Genomic DNA, 27,328 nt, shown 5'->3' with positions numbered 1-27,328 from the left:
ACAACCGCTTAAATATGAGCCAGCTGTGAGCGGTAGCTGCCAAAAAAACCCAACACAGTTCTAGACTGCATTAACAGACAGAGGGACTCAAGACCATGTGAAGTGTTAGTACCACTTTATATAATGCCCTGGTAAGACCGCACCTACAATACTGCATCCAGTTTTGGTCAACACAATGTCAAAATAAGATGTTGAGATTCTAGAAAGAATGCAGAGAAGAGCAACAAAGAGGATGAGGGGACTGGAGGCTAAAACATATGAAGAACGGTTGCAGGAACTGGGTATGTCTAGTTTAATGAAGAGAAGGACTAGGGGAGACATGATAGCAGTCTTCCAATATCTCAGGGGCTGCCCCAAAGAAGAGGGAGTCAAGCTACTCTCCAAAGCACCTGAAGGCAGGAGAAGAAGCAACGGGTGGAAACTAATCAAGGAGAGAAGCAACCTAGAACTAAGGAGAAATTTCCTGACAGTGAGAACAATTGATCAGTGGAAATACTTGCCTCCAGAAATTATGAATGTTCCAACATTCATCTCTTCAAGTTTTTAAGAAGAGATTGGATAAACTATTTGTCTGAAATGGTGTGTTGTTGTTGTTGTTAGGTTCGAAGTCGTGTCTGACCCATAGCGACCCCATGGACAACATTCCTCCAGGCCTTCCTGTCCTCTACCATCCTCTGGAGTCCATTGAAGCTCACGCCAACTGCTTCAATGACTCCATCCAGCCATCTTGTTCTCTGCTGACCCCTTCTTCTTTTGTCCTCCATCGTTCCCAGCATTAGACTCTTCTCCAGTGAGTCCTTCCCAGTGGTGAAATCCAATTTTTTTTACTACCGGTTTTGTGGGCGTCGTGTGCTTGGTGGGCTTGACAGTGGAAAGATACTGCAAAATCCCCATTCCCTCCCCACCCCAGGGGAAGAATATTGCAAAATCCCCATTCCCACCCCACTCCTGGGAGAAGGATACTGCAAAATCCCCAATCCCTCCCCACTCCTGGGGGAAGGACATTGCAAAATCTCCATTCCCATCACACTCTGGGGCCAGCCAGAGGTGGTATTTGCCGGTTCTCTGAACTGCTCAAAATTTCCGCTACCAGTTCTCCAGAACCTGTCAGAACCTGCTGGATTTCACCCCTGGTCTTTCCTTCTCATTAGGTGGCCAAAGCAGTTGAGTTTCCTCTTCAAGATCTGGCCTTCTAAAGAGCAGTCAGGGTTGATCTCCTCTAGGACTGACCGGTTTGATCGCCTTGCAGTCCAAGGGACTCGCAGGAGTCTTCTCCAGCACCAGAGTTCAAAGGCCTCCATTCTTTGGCGCTCAACCTTTCTTATGGTCCAACTTTCACAGCCATCCATTGCAACTGGGAAAACCATGACCTTGACTGAAATGGTACAGGGTCACCCAATTCCTGCAGCTGTTCTTTGTAGGTTTTACCCCCCCAGACTCCATCTCTGTTGCTCTTCTCAGCACTCTTTCTGGAGTCTCATCTTTTATATCGTGGGTGACCAAAACTGGATGCAGTATTCCAAGTGTGGTCTTACTAAGGCTTTATAAAGCGGTACTCTTTCGAGCTTCTCCATGCCGTTTGGGTTATCTTCTATTTTCACACCCGAGTGATGGGCATTTTGGACTCTGCTCCTGATGAAGGGCTAAAGAGGAGAACCAGGCATTACATGGGAGGCCAACGGTAGTGGCTCAATTTCACATTCCCCGTTATGTCATATAGCGTTAATTTTCTGCTTGACAAGCTGAGATGCTGTAGCTAGAAATATCCGAGAGATGTTTCATTTGTCATTGGTCTTGGCTGGTGAAGAAAACCAGCTTTTTCTCACAAGAAGGATTATTTCTTTCTGCATTTCTATCTCAGCCGCTTCCAATTTTCAAGATGAGTCCAGTTTAGTGGAGGTCTGTTTTAGTGGAGGTTTGTTTTCAATCTTCACTTGGACCATATAGAATAGCATAGAATAGAATTTTTATTGGCCAAGTGTGAACAGAACAGAACAGAACAGAACAGAACAGAATGGGAAAGGAATTTTTTATTGGCCAAGTGTGATTGGACAAACAAGGAATTTGTCTTGCTGCATACTCTCTCGGTATACATAAAAGAAAAGATACGTTCATCTAGAATCATAAGGTACAGCACTTAATGATAATCATAAGTTACAAATAAGCAATCAGGAAACAATATCAATATAAATCGTAAGGATACCAGCAACAAGGTTACAGTCATGCAGTCATAAGTGGGAAGAGATAGGTGATGGGAACGATGAGAAGAAGAGAAATTAATAGTAGTGGAGACTTAGTGAATAGTTTGACAGTGTTGAGGGAATTATTTGTTTAGCAGAGTGAGGGCATTCGGGAAAAAACTGTCCTTGTGTCTAGTTGTTCTGGGGTGCAGTGCCCTATAGCATCGTTTTGAGGGAAGGAGTTGAAACAGTTTATGTCCAGGATGCGAGGGGTCTGTAGATATTTTCACAGCCCTCTTTTTGACTCGTGCAGTAGACAGGTCCTCCATGGAAGGCAGGTTGGTAGCCATGATTTTCTCTGCAGTTCTAATGATCCTCTGAAGTCTGTGTCTGTCTTGTTGGGTTGCAGAGCCAAACCAGACAGTTATAGAGGTGCAGATGACAGACTCAATAATTCCTCTGTAGAACTTGAGCAGTTTTGAGCTTCCTGAGTTGGCGCAGAAAGAACATTCTTTGTTGTGCTTTTTTGATGACTGCCAGAGTTGGAAGGGACCTTGTGGGAGGCCATTTGCACATGCATGGGGGTGGGGCGCGTGCAGGGGGCCACGTGTGCAATCATGGGGTGTGTGCAGGGGGCTGTGCGTGCATGCGCAGGGGTGGGGGGCATCTACAGGGCCCACGCACGCGTTGCATTTGGGGAGCTTGGGCGTGCACTCGCGCCCGCTTTGGGCATTCGGTCCAGAAAAGGTAAACCATCACTGCCCTATACCATTTCAGACAAATGATTGTCCAATCTCTTCTTAAAAACTTCCATTTACAACTTTGGGAGGCAAGTTGTTCCACTCATTAATTGTTCTCAATTAACACAATTAACTAATTGTCCTGATCTCAGGTGCTTTTTTTTTTTTTTTTAATTTGATTTATATGCCGCCCTTCTCCGGAGACTCAGGGCGGCTTACAATGTGCTCAGCAATAGCCTTCATCCTTTTGTATATTTATACAAAGTCATCTTATTGCCCCCACAATCTGGGTCCTCAATTTACCTACCTTAGAAAGGATGGAAGGCTGAGTCAACCTTGAGCCTTGGCGAGATTCGAACCTGAAGTAATTGCAGGCAGCTGGTCTTAATAACCAGCTTAATAACAGGGTGCCTTAGACCACTGTACTACCAAGGCTCTTGGTAGAAACCAAGGCTTTGGAGAATAGCTTGACTCCCTCTTCTTTGTGGCAGCCTCTGAGATAGTGGAAGACTCCTATCATCTCACTCCTAGTCCTTTTCTTCATTAATTAGACATACCCAGTTCCAGTTTTAGCCTCCAGTCCCCTAATCCTCTTTGTTGCTCTTCTCTGCTGACTAGCTGTACTATATCCTACCCATCTGCATGGTAATAATCTCTATAGATTGAGATAAGGGCGGCTGAAGAAAAATTCAATATTCAGCTGATTGAAGGTCCTGGTTATGGATTAGTTCCAGTCTAGTATCCTTGTCTTCTGTTTTGCTGGCCAGTGATGACAGCTGCTGGCTCAGAATTTGCAGAAGATCCATAAGATGTGACAATATTTGTTGATTGTGCTCATCACTGGCTAGTAAACCACAAACCAGGGATAAACAAAGCAACGGTCAACATAAATAGAGGTACACTACTTATTTATTTCTCACATTTCTGAACCATCCATTTCCCTCAAAAAGCGACTCTGGGAAGTGTACAATGAGTCATCAAAAGGTAAAATGACCGTTGCAGCATCTCCAGGGTCCCGTGATCAAAATTCGGACCGTTGGCAACTGACTCATATTTATGACGGTTGCAGTGTCGTTGGGTTCACGTGATCACCTTTTGCGACCCTCTGACAAGCAAAGTCAACGAGGAAAACAGATTCAGGTAAGAAAACGCGTTACTAACTTCACAACTGCAGTGATTCACTTAACAACGGCGGCAAGAAAGATCATAAAATGGGGCAAAACTCACTTAGTGTCTCACTTAGCAACGTAAATTTTGGGCTCAATTATGGTCATCAGCCGAGGACTACCTATGCCTCTATTTTGATAATCTATTTGTATGATGTAGAATATCATGTCATGTCATGTCATGTCATGTCATGTCATGTCATGTCCTGTCCTGTCCTGTCCTGTCCTGTCCTGTCCTGTCCTGTCCTGTCCTGTCCTATCCTATCCTATATTCTATTCTATTCTATTCTATTCTATTCTATTCTATTCTATTCTATTCTATTCTATTCTATTCTATTCTATTCTATTCTATTCTATTCTACTTATTCTCTTCTCTTCGGTATTTCTCTTCTCTTCTACTCTTATTCTACTCTACGCTTATTCTATTCTATTTATTGCTATTGCTATTCCGTTCTGTTCCATTCTATTTTCAATAAAGATTCTATTCTATTCTATTCTATTCTATTCTATTCTATTCTATTCTATTCTATTCTATTCTATTCTATTCTATTCTATTCTATTCTATTCTATTCTATTCTATTCTATTCCTTTTTGCTATTGCTGTTCCGTTCCATTCCGTTCTAATTAAATATTGATAGATGTATCCAGACAAAATGAACGGATTTACAACCAGCGTTTGCCTCAAGCTTGGGAGCATCCAAGGATGTAAAAATTGACTTTTAAGTTCAAACAGACAATTATGGCTTAATGTGTTTAGCAAAGGGGATACCATCTCTTCTTCCCATGTCCCCTGGGACACCCAGGGAATGGTTCCTGGAAATGGCAATTTGCTGTAACAGTGGTGATTCTTAGGAATGAAGGATCGAACCTCTTCTGGTGCTACATGAGTCACGCTGGATTCTAAAATACATTTCGATAAACTGAAGTGGGGTGGAGATGGGAAAAAGAAGAGACACTGAAGGTTCTCCAGCACAGGAAGAAGACGGAAAGCTTATCAGACGATGTCCTGAAAGAAACTGCTAAAGGAACTTGGAAGAACGTCAGGAACTTCGGTTTGCAGAGATAATGCCTGGGGTGGGAGCAGTTCCCATTAAGACTTTAAGCTATGGAGGGCTTCGACATAATAAGTGTGCGATCGACATACCGCCATAAAGAAACATCCATCCCAGAGAGGGGCTTTCTCCAGGCCATCAAATTAATTAATAGTAATAATCAGCAGGAACGTTCAGCGTCGTGCGGTTAAGACACTGCTGGTATTTCAAGCCACCGTCCAAAACAAGACGGCATTTTCCATTTCGAGGCCAAGCAATAAAAATTGGACAGTTCAGCATCTTCTCGGGTGTAATTACAGAATTCTCTCTCATGTAACATTGCTATGTGTAATTCTTCCGTGCTCCCTCCGCCCCCTCCTCTCCAGTAGCGTGCAAATGATTCCAGCCCTCAGTTCGAGAAACACAATTGCATCTGGCCGTATAAGTAAAACTGGGAGATTTTTCTACCACAAGCGCGGCTAAATGTTCAGAGGGCCTCAAAATGAAGGTCATGTCCAAGGGCAAAGCACCAAGGGCAAACGTTAATCCGCTAATTACAAAGCAGGTGGGGTTAAGTGAAGAAACTCAACAGTGGCATAAATTTAATGAGGCTATTAAAGAGGAAGGTTTTTTCAGCCTTCTGCATGGCTGTGTCTTTGAAGCTTAAGCCCCAAGACAGTAGAGAGGATCATGAAGCAGGAGAAAAAGAAAAAAAAAGAAAGAGGGACAGAAAATAAAGAAACAGAAATCTATTGTTGTGTAGATCGGACACGACGGATGATGAGCGGAGGCTGAGCTGGGTCTCTAGTTTGCACAGAGTCGCTATACTAGGAATAAAAACACTATATAATCTGGTGTTTCTTAACCTGGGGCAAGTGTAAAGCCAACATTCTGAGGCGTTTCGTTTGCCACCGAGTATCTCTATGAACTTAAGAATAGAATAGAATAACAGAGTTGGAAGGGACCTTGGAGGTCTTCTAGTCCAACCCCCTGCCCAGGCAGGCAACCCTACACCACTTCAGATAAATGGTTGTCCAATCTCTTCTTGAAAACTTCCAGTGTTGGAGCATTCACAACTTCTGCAGGCAAGTTGTTCCACTTGTTAATTGTTCTCACTGTCAGGAAATTTCTCCTTAGTTCTAAGCTGCTTCTCTCCTTGATTAGTTTCCACCCATTGCTTCTTGTCCTGCCCTCAGGTGCTTTGGAGAATAGCTTGACTCCCTCTTCTTTGGGGCATCCCCTTAGATATTGCAACATTGCTATCATGTCTCCCCTACTCCTTCTTTTCATTAAACTAGCCATGCCCAGTTCCAGCAACCGTTCTTCAAATGTTTTAGCCTCCAGTCCCCTAATCCTCTTTGTTGCTCTTCTCTGCACTCTTTCTAGAGTCTCCACATCTTTTTTACATCATGGCGACCAAAACTGGATGCCGTATTCCAAGTGTGGCCTTACCAAGGCCTTATAAAGTGGTATTAACACTTCACGTGATCTTGATTCTATCCCTCTGTTGATGCAGCCCAGAACTGTGTCGGCTTTTTTGGCAGCTGCTGCACACGGCTGACTCATATTTAAATGGTTGTCCACTAGGACTCCAAGATCCATCTCACAGTGGGATGAACAAACTTCATTGGTTTGTTTTGATTATTAATAATATAATCAAAATAATTTAGGTTTAGGGTAAGCCTGCTCAAGTCCAGATGTGTATAAAGTAAGGAGCTTACAAAAAAAAAAAAGGGGGGGGTCCTTTGGGGTTAGGTTAAATTTAATTTAGGTATGTTAAAAGTGTTCTGGATTAGCACTTCTCGTTGTACTAATGTTTGCCAAACAGTGAGACTAAGTGGCTTGGCTGGAAGGCAATTATATTCTGCCCTGACCAAATATTCAGATAATATCCCAAAGGTGCTTTTCCAAAAATTGGACTTCCTTGGTGTTTTTTTTTTTCCTTTGAAAATGTTTTGATTCTCATCCAAAAAATGAAATGTTTTCAAAGAAAAACAAAACAAAACAAAACAAAACAAGAAAATCCAGTTGTTGTTTTTTTTGGAAAAGCACATTTGGGATAACCATGACTTCTTGGATGATTGAAAAACTCCACAGATGTCCAGATGCTATATAAATTACCCAGGGTACATAAACATGCAATAGATAAAAAGTTTCATATGTTGTCCAAAAGCATCAACTTTTGATGCTAAGGCTATTGCTTAGCACATTGTAAGCCGCCCTGAGTCTCCGGAGAAGGGCGGCATATAAATCAAATTAAAAAAAAAAAACCTCTCTCACAAAAAAAAAACCAAACATTTATTTTTATCTTCACCTTTCTTCTGAAGGAAGTTTCTCCCCATGTTTTATCCTCTAAGGCATTTGGGGCTGCAAATGACTGGCCCAAAGATACTGTATTTATTTATTTATTCATTTATTTATTCCATTTCTCTATTTGAGCAGCAGTCTCAATTCAGCCCCTGCAGATGTTAGAGGAGAACGGAAAGTCAAGATTTGAATTTGGAAGCAAGCAAGTGGGACCCACGTCACCTCTCTCTTTAGATTTTAAGTCTTTCTGCAAGGCTCAAAATACCTGAACTTAAAACAATCTTGCATTTTTCATGTTGTTATTTTTACAACTTTCAGAAAGTCAATGACACGAAAATATCACATTGGAAACTCTCAATTGCCGTGAATTGCTGTTGGGAATCTATAGCCAGACTATTCCAAAAATATTATTACAGGTAGTCTTACGGTTTACGACTACAACTGAGCCCAGAATTGATGTTGCTAAGTGAGAAATTTGTTAAGGAGAGTTTTGACCCACTTCACGACTTTTCTTCACCGCATTTGTTAAGTGAATCATTGCAGTCGTTCCATTAGGAATAGGGTTGTTAAGTGAATCTGGCTTCTCCATTGACTTTGCTCATTGGAAAGGTCTCACATAACCCCGGGACACTGCAACTGTCATAAATATGAGCCAGTTGTCAAGCATTTGAATGTAAATTATGTGACCATGGTGATACTGCGACGGTCGTAAGTGTGAAACACGGCCCTGTCACCTTTTTTCCCAGTGCCGTTGTAACTTCTGGGTCTCTAAATAAGGTGTTGTAAGTAGAGGACTACCTGTATTACCGAGAAGGAAGTCACCTGAGTAATACATTAAATGTTTGCTGTTTTTAAGAAGAAGAAAAAAATGCCCCTCTTTTGACGAAGATACTGTAAATCAAACTGTGACATACCAAAGTAATTTGGATTGATCAGAAAAAGATCAATTTTCAGATTTGCAGCTTGGCAAAGGAAGCACCGCGTCAATCCGTAACAAACCCAGGTTCAAGGCAAGACATCACAACACGCACCCTCATTCCTCCATATAGCCATGCAGGCGTGTTCTGTATGTCAACCTCCACCCCCAACGCTCTTAACCGGCATTGCAAAGACGTAAGCAGCTATTATTCCCAAATGAAGCATTTGCTTGTTCACAGTCGGTCCCTTTTGTTTGTCGATGTCTCCTGCGCCAAAACGTTTTGTCTGAATCATCGCGTCCAGCTCCCCTTCAGTCCCCTCCTCCTCTTCTTCCTCGCCGATGCTCCCCTCGCTTTTGTTTCACGTTGGCAGGAAAGCTCCTTCTGACTCATGGATTCCAAAATTGGATCACGTCTCACTCCCGAAATGGAACTCTTGAATATTTTATTATGCAGATTGGGCTTGAGGTGGTTTTTTTCTCTTTTTTTTGATCGCGCTCAGGGGGGGGGCGCGCGAAAGGCTGGATCCATTGAGTTTTGGAAGAAAGGAAGAGAGAATTTGGGGTTGGCGATGCTCGGGAGTCCTTGACCACAAGGCCATCCTGAATTTAAAACGTCAAAATGAAAAAGTGCAGATGCTTCTCAGGGCAGCATTTACTTTCTTTCCCGCCTCTGTGAATTTCTCGAGAGATGCACGTATTTTAATCCGCATATTTTGTGATGTCACAAATCACTATTAGTAGGTCAGGTGTAACGTGAATCAGCAGCAGCGGAAAAGCTTCCTTCCTTTGCCCGAATTGTATCTTTTTTTTAGCAAAATATGAATTCTTCCAAAGGTAGTTTGTGTCCTGTGAGGTCTGCATTCTGCCTCTCAACCTTTCTTTTATTTTTTCAATAGATTTGTTTGCTGCTCATCTTGCTTCCAGATTACCAAACAAAAACTAAGAAAACCTAGAACAATTTGTCTATATTGCAAGGATCCCTAATTTCCAACTTTACTTCCCTTCAGGCTTTTTATACAAACATCACCATACAGTATTTCACTCCTGAGACTCCAGCAAAGTGACCGTAAACGGATTCGCAGCTGGCAATACAGGTAGTCCTCAATTTACGACCACAATTGGAGCCCAACATTTCTGTTGCTAAGGGAGAAATTTGTGAAGTGAGTTTTGTCCCGTTTTACGACATTTCTTGCCACAGTTAAGCGAATCACTGCAGTTGTTAAATTAGTGATCAGTGAAACAGGTTTCCCCATTGACTTGGCTTGTCAGAAGGTGATGTCTGCAGTTGTTAAGCATCTAAATATAAATTACATGACCATGGGGATGCGGCAAGAGTGAAAAGTGGTCATAAGTCACTTTTTTCGGTGCCGTTGTAACTTCGAACGGCTTTGAATGGTCACTAAGTGAACGGTTGACCTGTGCTGAGGTGGATGGAAGAGGGTAAGGGGTGAGAAAAATTCGCTCCACTTGGTGACGTATGCTCTTACAGAACTGAAGCAGTAAAAACTTAGAAGGCAGTATTGCAGGCTAATTCTGCTCACAGCCAGGGAGTTTGATCCTGACCGACTTAAGGTTGACTCAGCCTTCCATCCTTCTGAGGTTGGTAAAACGAGGACCTAGATAGTTGGGGCAGCAATAGGCTCTGTAAACTGCTCAGAGAGGGCTGTAAAGCAGTATATAAGTCTAAGTGCTATTGCGAAGGAAGGAAGGAAGGAAGGAAGGAAGGAAGGAAGGAAGGAAGGAAGGAAGGAAGGAAGGAAGGAAGGAAGGAATCCTTGGTGGCACAGCGGTTATAATGTAGTATTGCAGGCTAACTCTGCCCATAGCCACAAAGTTTTATCCTGACTGGCTTTAGGTTGACTCAACTTTCCATCCTTCTTAGGTGGGTAAAATGAGGACCTGGATTGTTGGGGGCAAGAGCTGTAAAGCACTCTTGGTATTGCTACAGGTAGTCCTCAACTTAATAACAGCCCGTTCAGTGAGCATTCAAAGTTACAATGGCACTGAAAAAAGTGACTTGTGACCATTTTTCACACGACCGCGGCAACATCTCCAAGGTCACGCGATCAAAATTCGGACCCATGGCTACTAACTCATATTGATGACGGTTGCAATGTCCCAGGGTCATGTGATCATCTTTTGCGACCTTCTTACAAGCAAAGTCAAGGGGGAAGCCAGATTCATTTAGCAGGCATGTTATTAACTTAACAATTGGAGTGATTCACTTAACAACTGTGGCGTAAAATGGGGGCAAAACTCACTTAACCGTCTCATTGAATAGCAGAAATTTTGGGCTTCATTGTGGATATAAATGGTGGAATACCTGTACTCGCATGCTTGCATTCACAACTGCATCCCCAGGGTCACATGATCAAAATTAGGATGACTGGCAATATTTATGATGGCTCCAAGATCTGGGATCATGCGATCACCATTTGCGACCTTCCCCACTGGCTTCCAACAATAACAATAGCAATTGCACTTATACTTGTATACCGCTTCACAGTTCTCTCTAAGCGGTTTACAGAGTCAGCCTCTTGCCCCCAACATATATGTGCGTGCAGTGGTGAAATTCAAATATTTTTACTACCAGTGTGGGCGTGGCTTGGTGGGCGTGGCAGGGGAAGCATACTGCAAAATCTCCATTCCCACCCCACTCCAGGGGAAGGATACTGCAAAATCCCCATTCCCTCCCCACTCCTGGGGCCAGCCAGAGGTGGTATTTGCCAGTTCTCTGAACTACTCAAAATTTGTGCTACTGGTTCTCCAGAACCTGCTGAATTTCACCTGTGTAAATGTATCTGGGTGTATCATTGAACGCAATAAAGTTTCATTTTAATGCATGCTGCTTAAGGTACCTTTAAAATGACAATGAAGTTTTTATTCTATTCTATTCTTAAGACCTCCAAGGTCCCTTCTAACTCTTATTCTGAGCTGCTGTGGCGCAGTGGTTAGAGTGCAGTGGTTAGAGTGTAGTATTGCAGGGTTACTTCTGCTGTCTGACTGCAAATAGAGAGCCTGGATAGCTCTGCAGACAAAGGCACTGTAATTTAACACCAGCTGTCAAATCAAATTTATAAATCATATAAATCAATTTTTTTTAAAAAAATAAAAAAAATGGCAGTTCGAATCTCACCAGGCTCAAGGTTGACTCAGCCTTCCGTCCTTCCGAGGTGGGTAAAATGAGGACCCAGATTGTTGGGGGCAAGAAGCTGACTCTGTAAATTTATTTATTTTATTTATTGGTTCGATTTTTTTGCCGCCCTTCTCCGGAGACTCAGGGCGGCTTACAATGCGTTAAGCAATAGCCTTCATACTTTTGTAAATGACACTGTAAAGCAATGTGAAGCGGTAGATAAGTGCTATTGCTATTCTGTTATTCTGTACTTTTTGAGTTTTGGGTTCCATGAAGAATTTTCTCACAACAGGTTTTGTTCCTCAGCAACCAGATAATTCAGCCCTTATTAGACTTCGTATTTCTTCCCCTAAGGAAAGCTGATGTCATAAGAAATGTACTGCTGTCGACGCACAAATGCTGAAGTTGTATCTGAAGAAACGCTGAAGTGGAGATTAAGGCACAACAAGGAAGCAATGAAAGGGAAATTACCATTCTTTGAAATTCACACTTTTTATTCATGTTACTCTCTGAGGTACCTTGATATCCATCTTGTAGTACTATCATTTTCCAAAGGAAGCATAGCCGAAATTTATTTTTCTGATTCACTGCTCTTCTACCTGGTCTGTTCGTGGCCTTTTACGAGGATTTGCTTCGTTTTCTGCCGGGCTCAGGTTTGAATCTGAATGCTGAACATCTCTGAATCCATGAGACTGTGAAAACAAGTAACAAAGCTGTTCAACAATTGCAACTGATTAAAATGTGGAGGCATTATACTGTCTGAAAATCAGGAGTAGAAAATGGAGGTGGACTTCGACCTACAGCCACAACCGAGTCCAAAATTTATGTTGCTAAGCGAGGTATTTGTTAAGTGAGTTTTCCCCCATTTTAGGACATTTCTTGACACAGTTGTTAAGTGAATAATTGTAGTTGTTAAGTTAGACATGCGGTTGTTAAGGGAATCTGGTTTACCCATTGACTTTGCTTGTCAGAAAGTTGCAAAAGGTGATCGTGTGACCCTGGGACACTGCAGCCATCGTAAATATAAGTCAGTTGCCAAGTGTCTGCATTTTGATCACGTGACCATGGGGGTGCTGCAGCGGTCATTAAGTGTGAAAAATGGTCATAAGTCACTAATTTTCAGTGCTATTATAACTTTGAATGGTCACTAAATGAACTGTTGTACATCAAGGACTACCTGTACAGCAAGTACAGGTAGTCCTCAACTTACAAACTTTCATTTAGTTACAACAGCACTGAAAACAGTGACTTACGACCATTTTTCAGAGTTACAACCTTTGCAGCATCCCTATGATCATATGATCAATATTCTGAAGCTTGGCAACGGTTTCATATTTATGACCATTGCGGTGTTTCAGGGTCATGTGATCCCCTTTTGTGACCTTCTGACCAGCAAAGTCAATGGGGAAGTCAGATTCACTCAACAACTGCTGTGATTCACTTAACAGCTGTGGCAAGGAGGGTTGTAAAATGGAGCAAAACTCACTTAACAAATATCTCGCTTAGTAACATAAATTTTGGGCTCCATTTCGGTCGTAATTCGAGGACTACCTGTAGTTTATATTTCTTGGACTTTTCCCTCTCTTAGACAGAGAAAAAACAAACAAAAAGCAAACACAAGAAACATATACAGGTAGTCCTTGACATACAACAGTTCATTTAGTAACTGTTCAAGTTACAATGGCACTGAAAAAGTGACTTATGGCCATTTTTCACACTTACGACCATTGCAGAGTCCCCATGGTCATGTGACTAATGTTCAGATGCCTGGCAACCAGGGGTGAAATGCTCCCGGTTTGGACCAGATTGTCCGATCCGAAAGCGATGGCGGTGGGTGGTTCGGAGAACCGGTAGCAAAAATCCCTGCGCCCCCCCACCATGCCCAGCTGAGCCGCAGGATCATCAGAGGCTTTTTTTTTTTAATTTTAAAAGCATTTTTTCTACAACCTCTTCCGACAAAAAAATACTTTTAAAAGTAAAAAAAAAGCCTCTGATGATCGTGCTGCTCAGCTGGGATCCTCAGAGGCTTTTCAAAGCATTTTTTTCTGCAACCTCTTGACCGAAGAGGTGGTAAAAAAAATGCTTTGAAAAGTCTCTGACGATCCGAGCTAAGTTTCCTCATCGGCAGAGAGGTATTTTTTAAAATGCCTCTCTGACGATCCCAGCTGAGTTTCCTGATCGGCAGAGGCTTTTCAAGCATTAGAAAAAATACTTTGAAAAGTTAAAAAAAAAAAAAATGGCCACGCCCACAGTCACATTACCCCCCCCAAGCCACGTCTACAGAACCAGTAGTAACAAATTTTACATTTCACCCCTGCTGGCAACTAACTCATATTTATGATGGTTGCAATGTCCTAGGGTCATGTGGTCACCTTTTGCGACTTTCTGACAAGAACAAGTCAATAGAGAAGCAAGATTCACTTAACAACCATGACACTAACAATGCTTCACTTAACAACTGTGGCAAGAAAGGTCATAAAATGGGACAAATTCACTTAACAAACGTTTCACTTAACAACAGACATGTTGGACTCAATTATGGTCATAGGTTGAGGACTACCTGTACACAACAGACCTACATCCTACCTTCTCAATTGTAAACTGCAATTTGAGACACATCCCACTCACCCACTCAAATAGGAGAATGCAAAGATGTAATTCACATATCTGTTCTTTTCTTTTTTTTAATTTTAATATTTTTTTTCTCAACGTTAAAATACAAAATAAAGCAAAAGAGGAAACAAGCTACCAACCATCAGACACTAGTAATAAAAATATTTTAAAAAATCCACATGTACTAAAACAAAAAACACACAAAAAAAGCAGAAGAATAAGAAATAGAATATATCATTCATACTGGCATGTAACATAAAAAAAATCCACCTTGGCTGAATGCTGCCAAATATATCAAAGGTATCTGATGTTTACCTGTTTTTAAGTTTTCAAATTTCTCATGAAAAATTATTTGGCAAGAGGAAGCTCTGTAAAGAAGTGATCTGTGAGGAACTGAAAGGTTAGCCTTGCTTTTCGAATCACCCCGCAGAGTGACAGATGGAATCGCTGCAGCTAAGTCACGGTTAAAGGACAAGGCTAACTTCTCCGCCGAAATTGGTGGGGGTAATCCTATCTCTCTGTTCTTTTCTGACGCGCGGAATTAGTCCCCTAATAAGTAATTATTCCCCCAGTGTTCTCCTGCCTGCTCTTAAAAATGGCAAACGGCGGGTGGCTACCAATTGCTCAAGGAAGCAGCAAATTTGTTTCAGAAGAGATGGCATCTCAAGCTGGCAGAATGTGAAAATTGTGGCATGGACGAGGGCTATAAAACGACAAGGAAGGCCCAGCTTGATCTGTAACACAAACAGAGAAGTGACTTATCTCGGAGACGATGAGCAGAGCTTGCAAAGCCACCGATCCCGTATTTTAAAGAAAGGACAGATAAGGAGAGGAATTGATTTCCACAGTATTTAGGCAAAGCCACCACCACTCTCCGAAAGCGGCCATGAATAGAATAAAGCAGAAATATTTCAGGGTTGCCTCAGCAGCTCATCATGGAAATTGGGCGCCCGAAGCCAAAAATGGACAGCTAAAACACTCCAGCCCCCCCCCAAAATTAGAAAGAGTTAAGATAAGAAAATAAAATAAAATTAAGGTTCTAGATTTGAGTCTGTAGAGATTCTCAGTCATCCAGGTTAAGGTTGTCTGGACTGGACTTTCTTGTTTTTTCTTTGAAGACGTTTAGCTTCTCATCCAAGAAGCTTCTTCAGCTTTGACAGGATGGTGGGGGAATGGAAGGATTTATGCTCCTTGCAGACAGCTGGTCATTTGCATTCTTTTTAGGGAGTCATTGAGGCCACTTGGAGGTTTGTCTGTGTCCTCAGGGTCACCTGAGTGGTGCTAATGGTTCCTGTAGTCTACTCAGGTGACCCTGAGGACACAGATACATCTCCAAGTGGCCTCAATGACTCTCTAAAAGGATGCAAATGACCAGCTGTCTGCAATGAATATAAATCCTTCCATTCTCCTGTCAGAGGTGAAGAAGCTTCTTGGATGAGAAGCGAAATGTCTTCAAAGAAAAAACCAGAAAATCCAGTTGCCTCCTGAAAAAGCACCTTTGGGTCAAGGTTCTAGATTTGAGGCAGAATATCAGTCCAAAACATAAATGTGAATTGGCTGTTTACAGATTTAGCAAACTAAAACCTCACTGCTCTGTGAGGCCAAAATTAGGAAAAAAAACATTCATAAAATTTTTACTCCAGGGGTTTTTTTTCGCCGGTTTTAGCACTTGTCACATTTTTAAAATCATTTTTAGCACCATGAATTCATTATTGGAATAAAATATTGTTCCATGGTTCAAGAGGGTGGCAAATTAAGATGAGGTGGAATAGAATAGAATAGAATTCAGAATTAGAATAGAGAATATGATAGGATATGAAAAGAATAGAATAGAATAGAATAGAATAGAATAGAATAGAATAGAATAGAATAGAATAGGAGTTGGAAGGGACCTTGGAGGTCTTCTAGTCCAACCCCCTGCTTAGGCAGGAAACCCTACACCACTTCAGACAAATAAATATTACAATCTCTACATTAAAACTGAAGTGCCATTAAAGTACAGGTAATCCTAGACTTAACCACAATTGAGCCCAACATTTATGTTGCTAAGTGAGACATTTGTTAAGTGAATTTTACCCCATTTTACAATCTTTCTTTCCAGAGTTGCTATTGCACTGCAGTTATTAAATTAGTGACACAGTTCTTAAGTAAATCTGGCGGGGGTGGGGGAGAGGCAGGGAGGGAGAGGGAGAGAGAGGGAAGGAGAGAGAGAGGGGGGGGGAGGGAGAGGGAGAGAGAGAGACTACATGTAGTCGCAACACTAGAGATTCCGGTGGTTTATTCTATTTATACTGGTATTTTCTCAGCAGAGAGAGAGAAAAACTGACAGTTTTCTGTGACTAATTTTTGTGTCAGGAAGAGCTTTGAGAAAATGATTTTTACATTTATGATTTCCACCCTCACTGTTCTGCCAAAAGCAATCATACAGCTCCCGTTCTGTGTAATCACGACAGCATCGCCCCTTAAAATAAAACTGTGACCGATGGGCTTTGCCAAGAACCAAACAAGAGGCAGCTTTCAGTAGAAGATCTAAGACTTTATAACTGAGAAGGCTACACGGGTTAGTCCTCAACTTACAACCGCTCGTTTAGTGACTGTTTGAAGTAACAATGGCACTGGAAAAAAAAATTGACCTTTTTTCACTTATGACCGTAGTGGTTCCGTGGTCACATGATCAAGATTCAAACTGGCATGTATTTATGACGGTTGCAATGTCATGTGATCCCCTCTTGAGACCTTCTGACAAGCAAAGTCAATGGGGAAGCCAGATTTCCTTAACAAATGTGTGACTAACTTAACAACTGCAGCGACTCACTTAAGGACTGTGGCAAGAAAATGGGGCAAAAGTCACTTTAAAAAAAAAATTGATGTATATGCCGCCCTTCTCCGGAGACTCAGGGCAGCTTACAATGCGTTAAGCAATAGCCTTTATACTTTTGTATATTTATACAAAGTTAGCTTATTGCCCCCACAAACTGGGTCCTCAATTTACCTACCTTAGAAAGGATGGAAGGCTGAGTCGACCTTGAGTCTGGTGAGATTCGAACTTACAGTAATTGCAGACAGCTGGTGTTAATCACAATGCTATCAGTCTGCTGAGCCACCAGGCCCTTAACAACTCTCATGCTTAGCAATGGAAATTTTGGGCTGAATTGTAGTCATAAGTAGAGGACCACCTGTACTCAGAGCAGTGAGGCTAATTCAGAACATGGCATTTTCCACATAGTAGATCACAGAGGCCAAATGACGAGACAGATGGTTTCTAAATATGATACATAAATAAACAATGTTTTTCTCCCAAATGGAAGAAGCCCTCATGAAATGAAAAAGAAAGCAAGGACAGCTCTTCCTTTCTATGCCTTTCTGGAGCCATAGGAAAAGGAATTGCCAGAGTTGATTTAAAGGGTTTATTGCTGAAATGGTCAACATTACAAACATTGTGTGAGCCTGAAAATTGCTTGTATGCAACAAAACTCATTTGTTTTCCACTTGGTTCTTGGTGGTCTCTGAACTTTGTGGTTTTCTTGCAGACATTTCATTACCAAACTAGGTAATGGTCCGTCCGCAGGTTGTGAAATTAAGGAATTTTCATCATGTCATCACAGACTCAACCACAGTTTCAACTGGGAAACTGTGAGCATCCTAGAGTAGACCAAGCCAAATTAAAAAATGCTAGTGAATTCCTGCAAACCCGGCACTCGTACAAATTGACCATCAACAGGCACAGAGCTACATCTACATGCCAATCAAAAAGCCCAAAAGGAAACAAAAAGCCCAAAACACCTCCTCACCAGCAGTCAACACCCAGATGAGCCAGAATTAACACCAAGATAGAATAGAATAAAATAGAATTCTTCATTGGCCAAGTGTGATTGGGCACACGAGGAATTTGTCTTTGGTGCATATGATCTCAGTGTACATAAGGAGAATAAAATACATTCATCAAGAATAAAAAGATACAACATGTAGTGATAGTCAAGGTTACTAATAAGCTATCAAATCGTACTAGGAAATAAATAAAAACAATAGAAATTGAAAGATAGAAGCAACTTGGTTATAGTAATAAGTGGGAAGAGATAGATACTAGTAAGGAAGAGAAAAATAATAGTAATACAGTCTTTGTAGTTAATTTGATAGTGTTGAGGGAATTATTTGTTTAGCAGAGTGATGGCGTTCGGGAAAACTCTTCTTGTGTCTAGTTGTTCTGGTGTGCAGTGTTCTATAGCATCGTTTTGAGGGTAGGAGTTGAAACAATTTATGTCCAGGATGCGAGGGGTCTGTAGATATTTTCCCAGCCCTCTTTTTGACTTGTGCAGTAGACAGGTCCTCCATGGAAGGCAGGTTGGTAGCCATGTTTTTTTCTGCAGTTCTAATGATCCTCTGAAGTCTCTGTCTGTCTTGTTGGATTGCAGAGCCAAATCAGACAGTTATGGAGGTGCAGAAGAGACTCAATACTTCCTCTGTAGAACTGGATCAGCAGCTCTTTGGGCAGTTAGAATAGAGTAACAGAGTTGGAAGGGACCTTGGAGGTCTTCTAGTCCAACCCCCTGCTTAGGCAGGAAACCCTACACCACCCTACACACCCTACAGTTTGAGCTTTCTGAGTCGACGCAGAAAGAACATTCTTTCTTTTTTATAAATAATTATATTTTTTATAAATTTTATAAGATTAACACTAGACAATCAATAAGTAAACAATAACCCAATCAAGGAATTGGTACCAACACGGATAAACAATCAAATAATAAACAACAGCCTAATCAAGGAATCACTAAGAACGCTCCCACCAACACAGATATGGCAAGTTACTAGTATAAAAATAAGAGCAAAACCCACTCCCTTCTAGCACTGATGATGTTACCTAGTTTGGTAATGAAACATCTGCAAGAAAACCATCAAGCTCAGAGAATACCAAGGACCGCACGTTTCATCCCTGAGCTACGGTACAAACATTCTCTTCTGTTTTTGAATTTGTGGATTTATTTCCCCCCCGTCATCGCAATATTCATAGTTCTACTTTGGCGATCCCAAAACACATTCAGAACTCAGAAGACAGCTCTAAAAATCCATAGGAAATGCTATGGCAACATGTTCCCAGGCAAGGAAACACTTATAGTTTGGTAAGCTGTGTGCTTTTGGCATTTGAAGAGCAGTTTAAAATTGTTCTGGCTTAGCTCCATGTTCTGCAGAAACTGCCCATAAAATGTGGCTAGTTACAATATTTATTTCAGGATTATACTGAAGACATTTCAAATGCCATCAAAAATACCTGGAAGGTTTTTGTAATTCTGTACCGTATTCAGTCCACTTAACACCTAGTTCCTGTCGTATTCCAGTTGGCATTCTGATTCCGTGCTACCTGCCTGTTCCAGGGTTGGCTATACAGGTAGTCCTCGAGTTACAACCACAATTGAGACAAACATTTCTGTTGCTAAGTGAGAAATTTGTTAAGTGAATTTTGCCCCCATTTACTTGCCACATTTGTTAAGTGAATCACTGCAGTTGTTAAGACAGTTACACGGTTGTTAAGTAAATCTGGCTTCCCCATTGACTTTGCCTGTCAAAAGGTCGCAAAAGGGGATCACGTGACCCCGGGATGCTGCAAGCGTCATAAATGTGAACCAATTGCCAAGCATATGAATGTGAATAACATGACCATGGGGATGCTGCACCATTGTGTATCCTAAGTGTGCAAAACGGTCATAAGTCACTTTTTTCAGTGCCGTTGTAACTTTGAACAGTCACTAAACAAACTGTTGTAATTTGGGGACCACCTGTATAAGATGAGACCCCCAAATGATGTGGGAATGATCCCCCAAATGATGTGGGAATTAAGCAGGTTATCTGCTTAATTTAGGTCATCAAGTCCTAAATTTAGATCATGAGGTTCCATTTATTACTAAGTGGACATTATAGCTTATGTTGGGGTCCATTATTTTGGAGTGAGGCAGGCATAAATTTTGGCTAGAAGATAGCTTTGGAAACTTACAGGAACCAAGTACGGGCAGTCCTCAACTTACGACCACAATTGAGACCAAAATTTCTGTTGATAAGCGAGGCAGATGTCAAGTGAGTTTTGTCCCACCTTACCTTTCTTTCCACAGTTGTAAAGTCAGGGGTGTCAAACTCGCGGCCCACGAGATGGATGTGTAACACGCTGGCCACGCCCACCCCTGGTTTAGCGAAGGGGGGGGGAAATTGCAATACGTCACGTGACAAGGTGTTGTCGTGAGTTTGACACCCCTGTGTTAAGTGAATCGCTGCCGTTGTTAAGTTAGCAATGCGGTTGTTAAATGAATCCAGCTTCCCCATTGACTTTGCTTGTCAGGAGGTCGCAAAAGGGGATCACATGACCTCAGGACACTGCCAGTGGCCTTGCCCCTGAATTTTGATCACATGACCATGGGGATGCTGCATCGGCCGTAAGTGTGAAAAACGGACATGTCAGTTTTTTCAGTATCATCGTAACTTCGAACAGTCAACAAAGTGTTGTAAGGCAAGGACCACCTGTAAACTAACTTATTAACTAACAAGAAGTAGGGCCAGTGGTGGGTTGCCCTCGGTTCGCAGCGGTTCTATAGAACCGGTAGTAAAACTGGTGGGAGGCTCCGCCCACCGACCCTGATGTCATCAAAATGCTTCTGCGCATGTGCAGAAGAGTGCATGTGGGCGTGCGGCCATGCTGTGAACCGGTAGTAAACGTAAATAGAACCCACCCCTGAGTAGGACCTTTCGTTTAACGAAAACAACTACGAAAAATCGCACTGAGGAAGTATTGAGGACAGTATAAAATGCCAACGTAGCTGCACAAAATTACCTGAATGAAATTCCGAAAAAAAAATTCAAGTAAAAGATGGAAAGAGGATCAAAAACATCAACGATGGTTTAATGACACAGCCAGCCCCGATTTACTGAGATGGTGTCAAGAATGGCGAAAGCTCGGAAGAAACCGAGTTTGTCAAAAGGAGTTAAGAGTAAAAAGAAGGGCAACTTCAAATAGGTTTAAAGGAAAAGGAAAAAAAAAATCAATATACCAGCTATTCAGTGAAGCGCTATCAAAGCTGACACCAGCCAGAGCGTAGAAAAACTCCAAAAAATAGTTTGTGATAGGAAGGCGAGGAGAGACCTGGCCCACAGAATTGCCGAGAGTCGGGCTCGACTGAATGGATAACATCATCATTCCATGAAGAAGGATTTGACTAAGGAAAAGAGCAGGATGCCTGATGACCTCAATCAGGGGTGTCAAACCCAAGGCCGGCGGGGCAAATCTGGCCCATGGGGTGCTTAGATCTGGCCAGCAGGGCCGCCCTGGGAACAGTGAAGTGAGGTGTTTTGGGCTGCGATTGCCTTCTGCATCCCTTTGCCAGTAAAAATGGAGCTTGGGAGAGCCGTGCGGGATCCTCTCCGTTTTTGCTGGCAGAGCACTTGGGGCTCCACAGGTGCCCCCGATATGAGTGACGTCGAGCTGACCACGCCCCCCCCCCCCCAAGGTCAATCACAACCCTGATGCGGCCCTCAATGAAATCAAGTTTTTTTTTTTTATTTATTTATATGCCGCCCTTCTCCGGAGACTCAGGGCGGCTTACAATGCGTTAAGCAATAGCCTTCATACTTTTGTATATTTATACAAAGTCAGCTTATTGCCCCCACAAACTGGGTCCTCATTTAACCTACCTTAGAAAGGATGGAAGGCTGAGTCAACCTTGAGCCTTGGAGAGATTCAAACCTGCAGAAAGTTTGACACTCCTGACCTAAATGTTCCCTCCCAAATTTATAATTCATAATAGGGACGGTCTGAGACAGGATGCAGAATGAACAGAAAACAGTTGCTCAATGCAAACATAATGTCAAGCTGTAGCTAAGGAAACGAATTATGGATATGGCCTGTATCTGCATGGCGTGCATTATTTGTGAACTTGCAAATCAGAATAAGAAACCATAAGTAGGTCACAAATGCATCCTTTGTTTAATCCTTAGTTTGATGCTTGGAATTTACACACTATTAAAACTCTCCTGTTTTGTCTTTTTGTAACCTTTAACCGAGCAAAATGGTGCTTCGCAGGGTGACAATTTTTGAACCAAGGTACCTCAAAGAGGCTCGCTTAGAGAATGCATCCAAAATATGTGTAGTTTTAATCTTTTAATTATTTTTACCTGTTTTATAACATGTAAAATGGCCAGTTACCTTGCAGGGCAGATGGGCAGCATAAACATTTAATAAATAAAATAATTAAAAAATACAGAACTGTGGAATGAGCACCGTGGAATTGAAAGTCGGCAAACGTTATAAAAAGATTTTATGACATTAAAAATGATCATAAACCATTTTATGATATGATTCAAAATGTCATAAATCATTTCCAGTGGTCAACTCCTGATGTTTGACAGTTTGACACAGGCTACTTTTAGGGCAGATACATCTCTGGGTAGGTTCCCGAATTAGAATCTCTTGCTATTGTTGAAGGCGTTGGAGAAGCTGGAAAGGAAATATCTCTGAAATGATGACCCAACACGTTGCGAGTTGTCCAATATTATTTAAAACTCTGGCCTCTTGAGATGTTGGGAGGGCTGAGCAGATGGGAAATGAAAACAGAGCGGTAGCTTCAAATCATGATTTGTTGAGAGAAATCAAAAAATGAAAAGTTATTAGATGACCACATCAATCAGCAAACAACAAACCCACGCTGTGCACAGCATCTGAAAGAAGCCAAGAGGGACATGTCTATTACAGGTTGAGCTAAGGAAACTTTTCCTGAATTTTAGTCCTTGCTGAGCTGCTTGTAGGCCGCAGAGAGGGTGTTGTCTAGATATTGATGACTAGCTGGATGCCTGTGCTTCGCTATGAAACTATGTGATCGAGCGTGATAACTTGACACTTAAAGCCTGAAACTTAATGTAGAATGTGTAACTCCGTAGCAACAGAGAGTGTTAATATAAGGCAACTGGCAGTTGGGACAGAGTTCCTTTCAGGTGGGGAGGGGGAGTAGAATGTCTAACTCCTTAGCATCAGAGCGTGTGAATATAATACTGTATATGAAATACTAATGACCTGATGGTCATTTCGAAAAATCCTTTCTTAGCAAGCACCTAGAAGCCAAGAGGAACATACGTGCCAAATTTCAAGTTTGTAGGCTTTACTGTTCTGGAGATTTCGTGATGAGCAAGTGGTATTTGGCTTATATATATATAGATTTGAATCTCTGTATGCTGCTGCTTTTCTCGAAAAACAGAATGGACCTATGGAAAGCTATGAAGAACCAATCCTGGATGGAACCAATGGCGGAACCAGCACCTGGGCCTGGCGAAAGCTGGGAAGCATGGAAATTGCTGAATAGACTGCAAGCAAGTGCAACAAAATCCAGAGACACTCTGAACAAATGGGGCTATCTGGTGGCTTCTGCTCTTTGCCGAATGTGGTGATACACAAGACAACACATATGTACACCTGCCCTTCGTGTCCCGATCAGTGTACACTTGAGGATCTCATGGCGGCGTAATAGAACGTAATTAATGTTGCTGATTTCTGGGCAAAATCTGTTTAATTTGTACATATTTTAATCTTGTATTTTATATTATATACAGGTAGTCCTCAACTTACAACAGTTCATTTAGTGACCAAAGTTACAACAGCACTGAAAAAAGTGTTCTTCATCCTGACGAACGTTGCAGTACCCCCCTGTCATGTGATCAAAACTAGGATACTTAGCAAACTGACTCATATTTATGACTGTTGCAGTGTCCCAGGGTCATGTGACTACTTTTTGTGATCTTCTTACAAGCAAAATCGATAGGGAAACCAGATTCCCTTAACAACCGTGCTCCTAATTTAACAATTGCAGAGATTCTCTTAACAACTCTGGCACAAAAGGTCGTAAAATGGGGTGAGTTCACTTAATAAATGTTTCACTTCGCAACAAAAATTTTGGACTCAATCGTGGTTGTAAGTCAAGGACTACCAGTAGTATGCCTTATTTTAATTGTGATGCTTCTGACACAAATCAGTAAACTATCACAGGTTCATCAGGAAGATGCATGGCTAGAGTTTATTTATTTATTTTATTTGGCTTATATGCCGCCCTATCTCACAATGGACTCAGGGCGGCTCACAACAATAAAACATAAGCCACAATAAAAATAAAGACTAAAATCTAAATAATTTAAAATTAACCCATTAAAACCCTTAAAACCCCGTCATCAGACCAGGTCAAGGGATTTGAAAAGCCAAGTTTTTAATTCCCGGCGGAAGGTGCGAAGGTCAGGCGCTAGTCGGAGCTCCAAGGGGAGTTGATTCCAGAGGGTGGGCGCCCCAACCGAGAAGGCTCTACCCCTGGGGGCCGCCAGCCGCCACTGTCTAGCCGACGGCACCCTGAGTAGGCCCTCTCTATGGGTGCGAACCGGGCGAGTTGTTCTAATGTTAGCGTTTTACATTCCCTTCATTGTTAGCATTTCATTTTCACCTTGTTGTTCCCAGTTTTGGCCTCTTCCACAATTGTACTTACCGTAATGCAAAAGGGTACGGTTGACTCCTTCTGACTCGGAGACTTGTACAACATTGCCAACCTGAAAATAAATAATAAACAAACAATCATGATTACTTCAAAGACATGGAAGTAGTGTGGAGGTGGGAAAAAAATCAAACAACATTAAGCTCACTGCATTTCACTGGCAATTATTTGTGTTTAGGTTACCTTATTTCATTATTACAGAGTCAGAGAATTCAGAGTATTACATCATTGCTATTAGTCAGTGAAAGGACATAGTCAATTCAACGAATGAGGAAAATATTGTAGGATCAAAAATATTGCATGTTAATTTTAGCTTTATATCCTGCCTTTTTATCAGTATAGTTGTTGTTGTTTGTTGTTGCTGTTAGTTGCGAAGTTGTGTCCGACCCATTGTGACCCCATAGACAATGTCCCTCCAGGCCTTCCTGTCCTCTACCATCCTCTGGAGTCCATTGAAGCTCACGCCGACTGCTTCAGTGACTCCATCCAGCCACCTCGTTCTCTGCCGTCCCCTTCTCCTCCTTTTGCCCTCCATCTTTCCCAGCATTCGGCTCTTCTCCAGTGAGTCCTTCCTTCTCATTAGGTGGCCAAAGTATTTGAGTTTCCTCTTAGGATCTGGCCTTCTAAAGAGCGGTCAGGGTTGATCTCCTCTAGGACTAAGCGGTTGGATCGCCTTGCAGTCCAAGGGACTCGCAGGAGTCTTCTCCAGCACCAGAGTTCAAAGGCCTCAATTGTAGGTAGTCCTTGTTTAAAGATGGTAATTGAGACAGAAAACTCCACTGTTAAGCGAAGCACTTTTAAGGAGAAAAATCAGTTCTGCTATCCTGGTTACTATCGTTTAAGTAAGGATCTCATCTGGACACAATTTCTGACTTCCTGCTAGCTTCCCCACTGACTTTGCTTGCAGGAAGATCACAAAATCTGACCACGGGACGGTGCAAAGGCAGGTATGAGTCCAGTCATAAGTACCCTTCGTTCATCATTATTTTAAGTTTGAATGGTCACCGAACTAGTGGTCAGTAAACAAGGATCTAGACAGCTGGAATGGTTCCTATTCCTTTTTAACAGGCTTGCACAGAGGACGTTTCCAGAAGTTAAAAGAATAACAGAGTTGGAAAGGACCTTAGAGGTCTTCTAGTTCAACCCTACTTAAGCAGGTAACCTTATACCATTCTGGGCAAATGCTTATCCAGTCTCTTCTTGACCATCTCCAGTGTTGGAGCATTCACAACTTCTGGACGCAAGTCATTCCACTGATTAATTGTTCAGGAAATTTCTCCTTAGTTCGAGGTTGCTTCTCTCTCTCTCTTTTTTTTTTTAATTTGATTTATATGCCGCCTTTCTCCGGAGACTCAGGGCGGCTTACAATGCGTTAAGCAATAGCCTTCATACTTTTGTATAAATCAGCTTATTGCCCCCACAAACTGGGTCCTCATTTAACCTACCTTAGAAAGGATGGAAGGCTGAGTCAACCTTGAGCCTTGGAGAGATTCGAACAGCAGTAAATTGCAGGCAGCTGTGTTGAAAACAGGGTGCTTAGACCACTGTACCAGCAAGGCTCTCTTTGATTCCATCCATTACTTCTTGTCCCACCCTCAGGTGCTTTGGAGAATAACTTGGCCTGGCCTAAATCTTCTCCCTTTTAAAATTTTAATTTAAAATTTAAATTTTAAACACTAATTTTAATTTGTTTAATTATGGGATATTTTTAAAATTGAGCCAAATTGTTTAATCTGTTTTAATCTATTTTAAATTTTGTATTCCTGTGTTTTATCTTTTGGCTGTTCACCGCCCTGAGTCCTTCGGGAGAAGGGCGGTATAGAAATCTAATAAAATAAATAAAATAAAATAAATAACTTGACCCCCAAAACTTCTTTGTGGCAGGCCCTGAGATATTGGAACACAGCTATGTCACTCCCAGTCCTTCTTTTCATGAAACTAGACATATCCAGTTCCTGCAACCGTTCTTTACATGTTTTAGCCTCCAGTCCCTAATCAACTTTGCTGTCCTTCTCTGCACTCTTTCTAGAGTCTCAACATCTTTTTTTTTATTTCGTGGTGTTATCATTGCTGTATTGCAGTATTGTTTCTCAACCTCAGCAACTTTAAGATGTATACACTTCATGCTGGGGAATTCTGGGATTTGAAATCCATAAATTTTCAAGTTGCTGAGGTTGAAAAACAGTGCCCTCCTGTCTTAATTTAAAAGAGTATAGATACGGTCAATGGTATTTTACAACTTCTGACAGATGGTCCGACATGAACAGTAAAGAACAGAAAATAGCGGCTGTGTTTGAAAAAGAGAAGTGATTGTAGAAACCTGGCCTGCTTTGCAATTCGGCATTCTTTAACTTATTTCAGATTCACAATTTTTACTTTCTTAACTGCGCTTGACATTTTTTGAAAAACGAAGGGATGGAGTAAATCTTTTGAAGTAATTGCAACTGCATTGAATTTTTTTTTTCCTGGTTCAATCTAAAATCTAATTCGAGAACCTCTCGCTAAAACCCAGAGGGAGGGAGGACTTCTGAACTTGCTATACCCCAGGAAAATACTCAGCCTTCCTCTGAGATAACCTGCCAAGATTCCTGTTAATTATTTTTAGGGCTCTGGGTTTCTTTTCTTCTCTCTCGGTGCTGTTCTATTAGAAAGCAAGTAATTACTGCCCAAGGAAGATTATCACATCACATTTCGTTGCATAGGGAATTCCTTAGAACATTTAAATTGGTGG

The 27,328-nt window shown here is 41.7% G+C and overlaps 1 protein-coding gene across 1 annotated transcript in view; it reads right to left on the bottom strand.

The window, feature by feature from the left end:
- Window positions 1-11,970: 11,970 nt before the first annotated feature.
- Window positions 11,971-27,328, bottom strand: part of RAD51C (RAD51 paralog C) — a 50,512-nt gene continuing 35,154 nt past the window's right edge. The window contains exons 8-9 of the mRNA XM_070944994.1: window positions 24,592-24,652; window positions 11,971-12,171 (exon numbers count right to left, since the gene is read on the bottom strand). Of these exons, the coding sequence (XP_070801095.1) occupies window positions 12,064-12,171; window positions 24,592-24,652 (169 nt within the window). The 3' untranslated portion in view covers window positions 11,971-12,063. The remainder of the gene's footprint in view (window positions 12,172-24,591; window positions 24,653-27,328) is intronic.

This window comes from Pituophis catenifer, unplaced genomic scaffold (assembly GCF_029215685.1).
Source record: "Pituophis catenifer annectens isolate HBS135680 unplaced genomic scaffold, rPitCat1.0.hap2 SCAF_1, whole genome shotgun sequence".
NCBI classification, from domain to species: domain Eukaryota; kingdom Metazoa; phylum Chordata; class Lepidosauria; order Squamata; family Colubridae; genus Pituophis; species Pituophis catenifer.
Note: the sequence above shows the minus strand (reverse complement) of the source record. Positions and strands in the feature narration are given on the sequence as shown.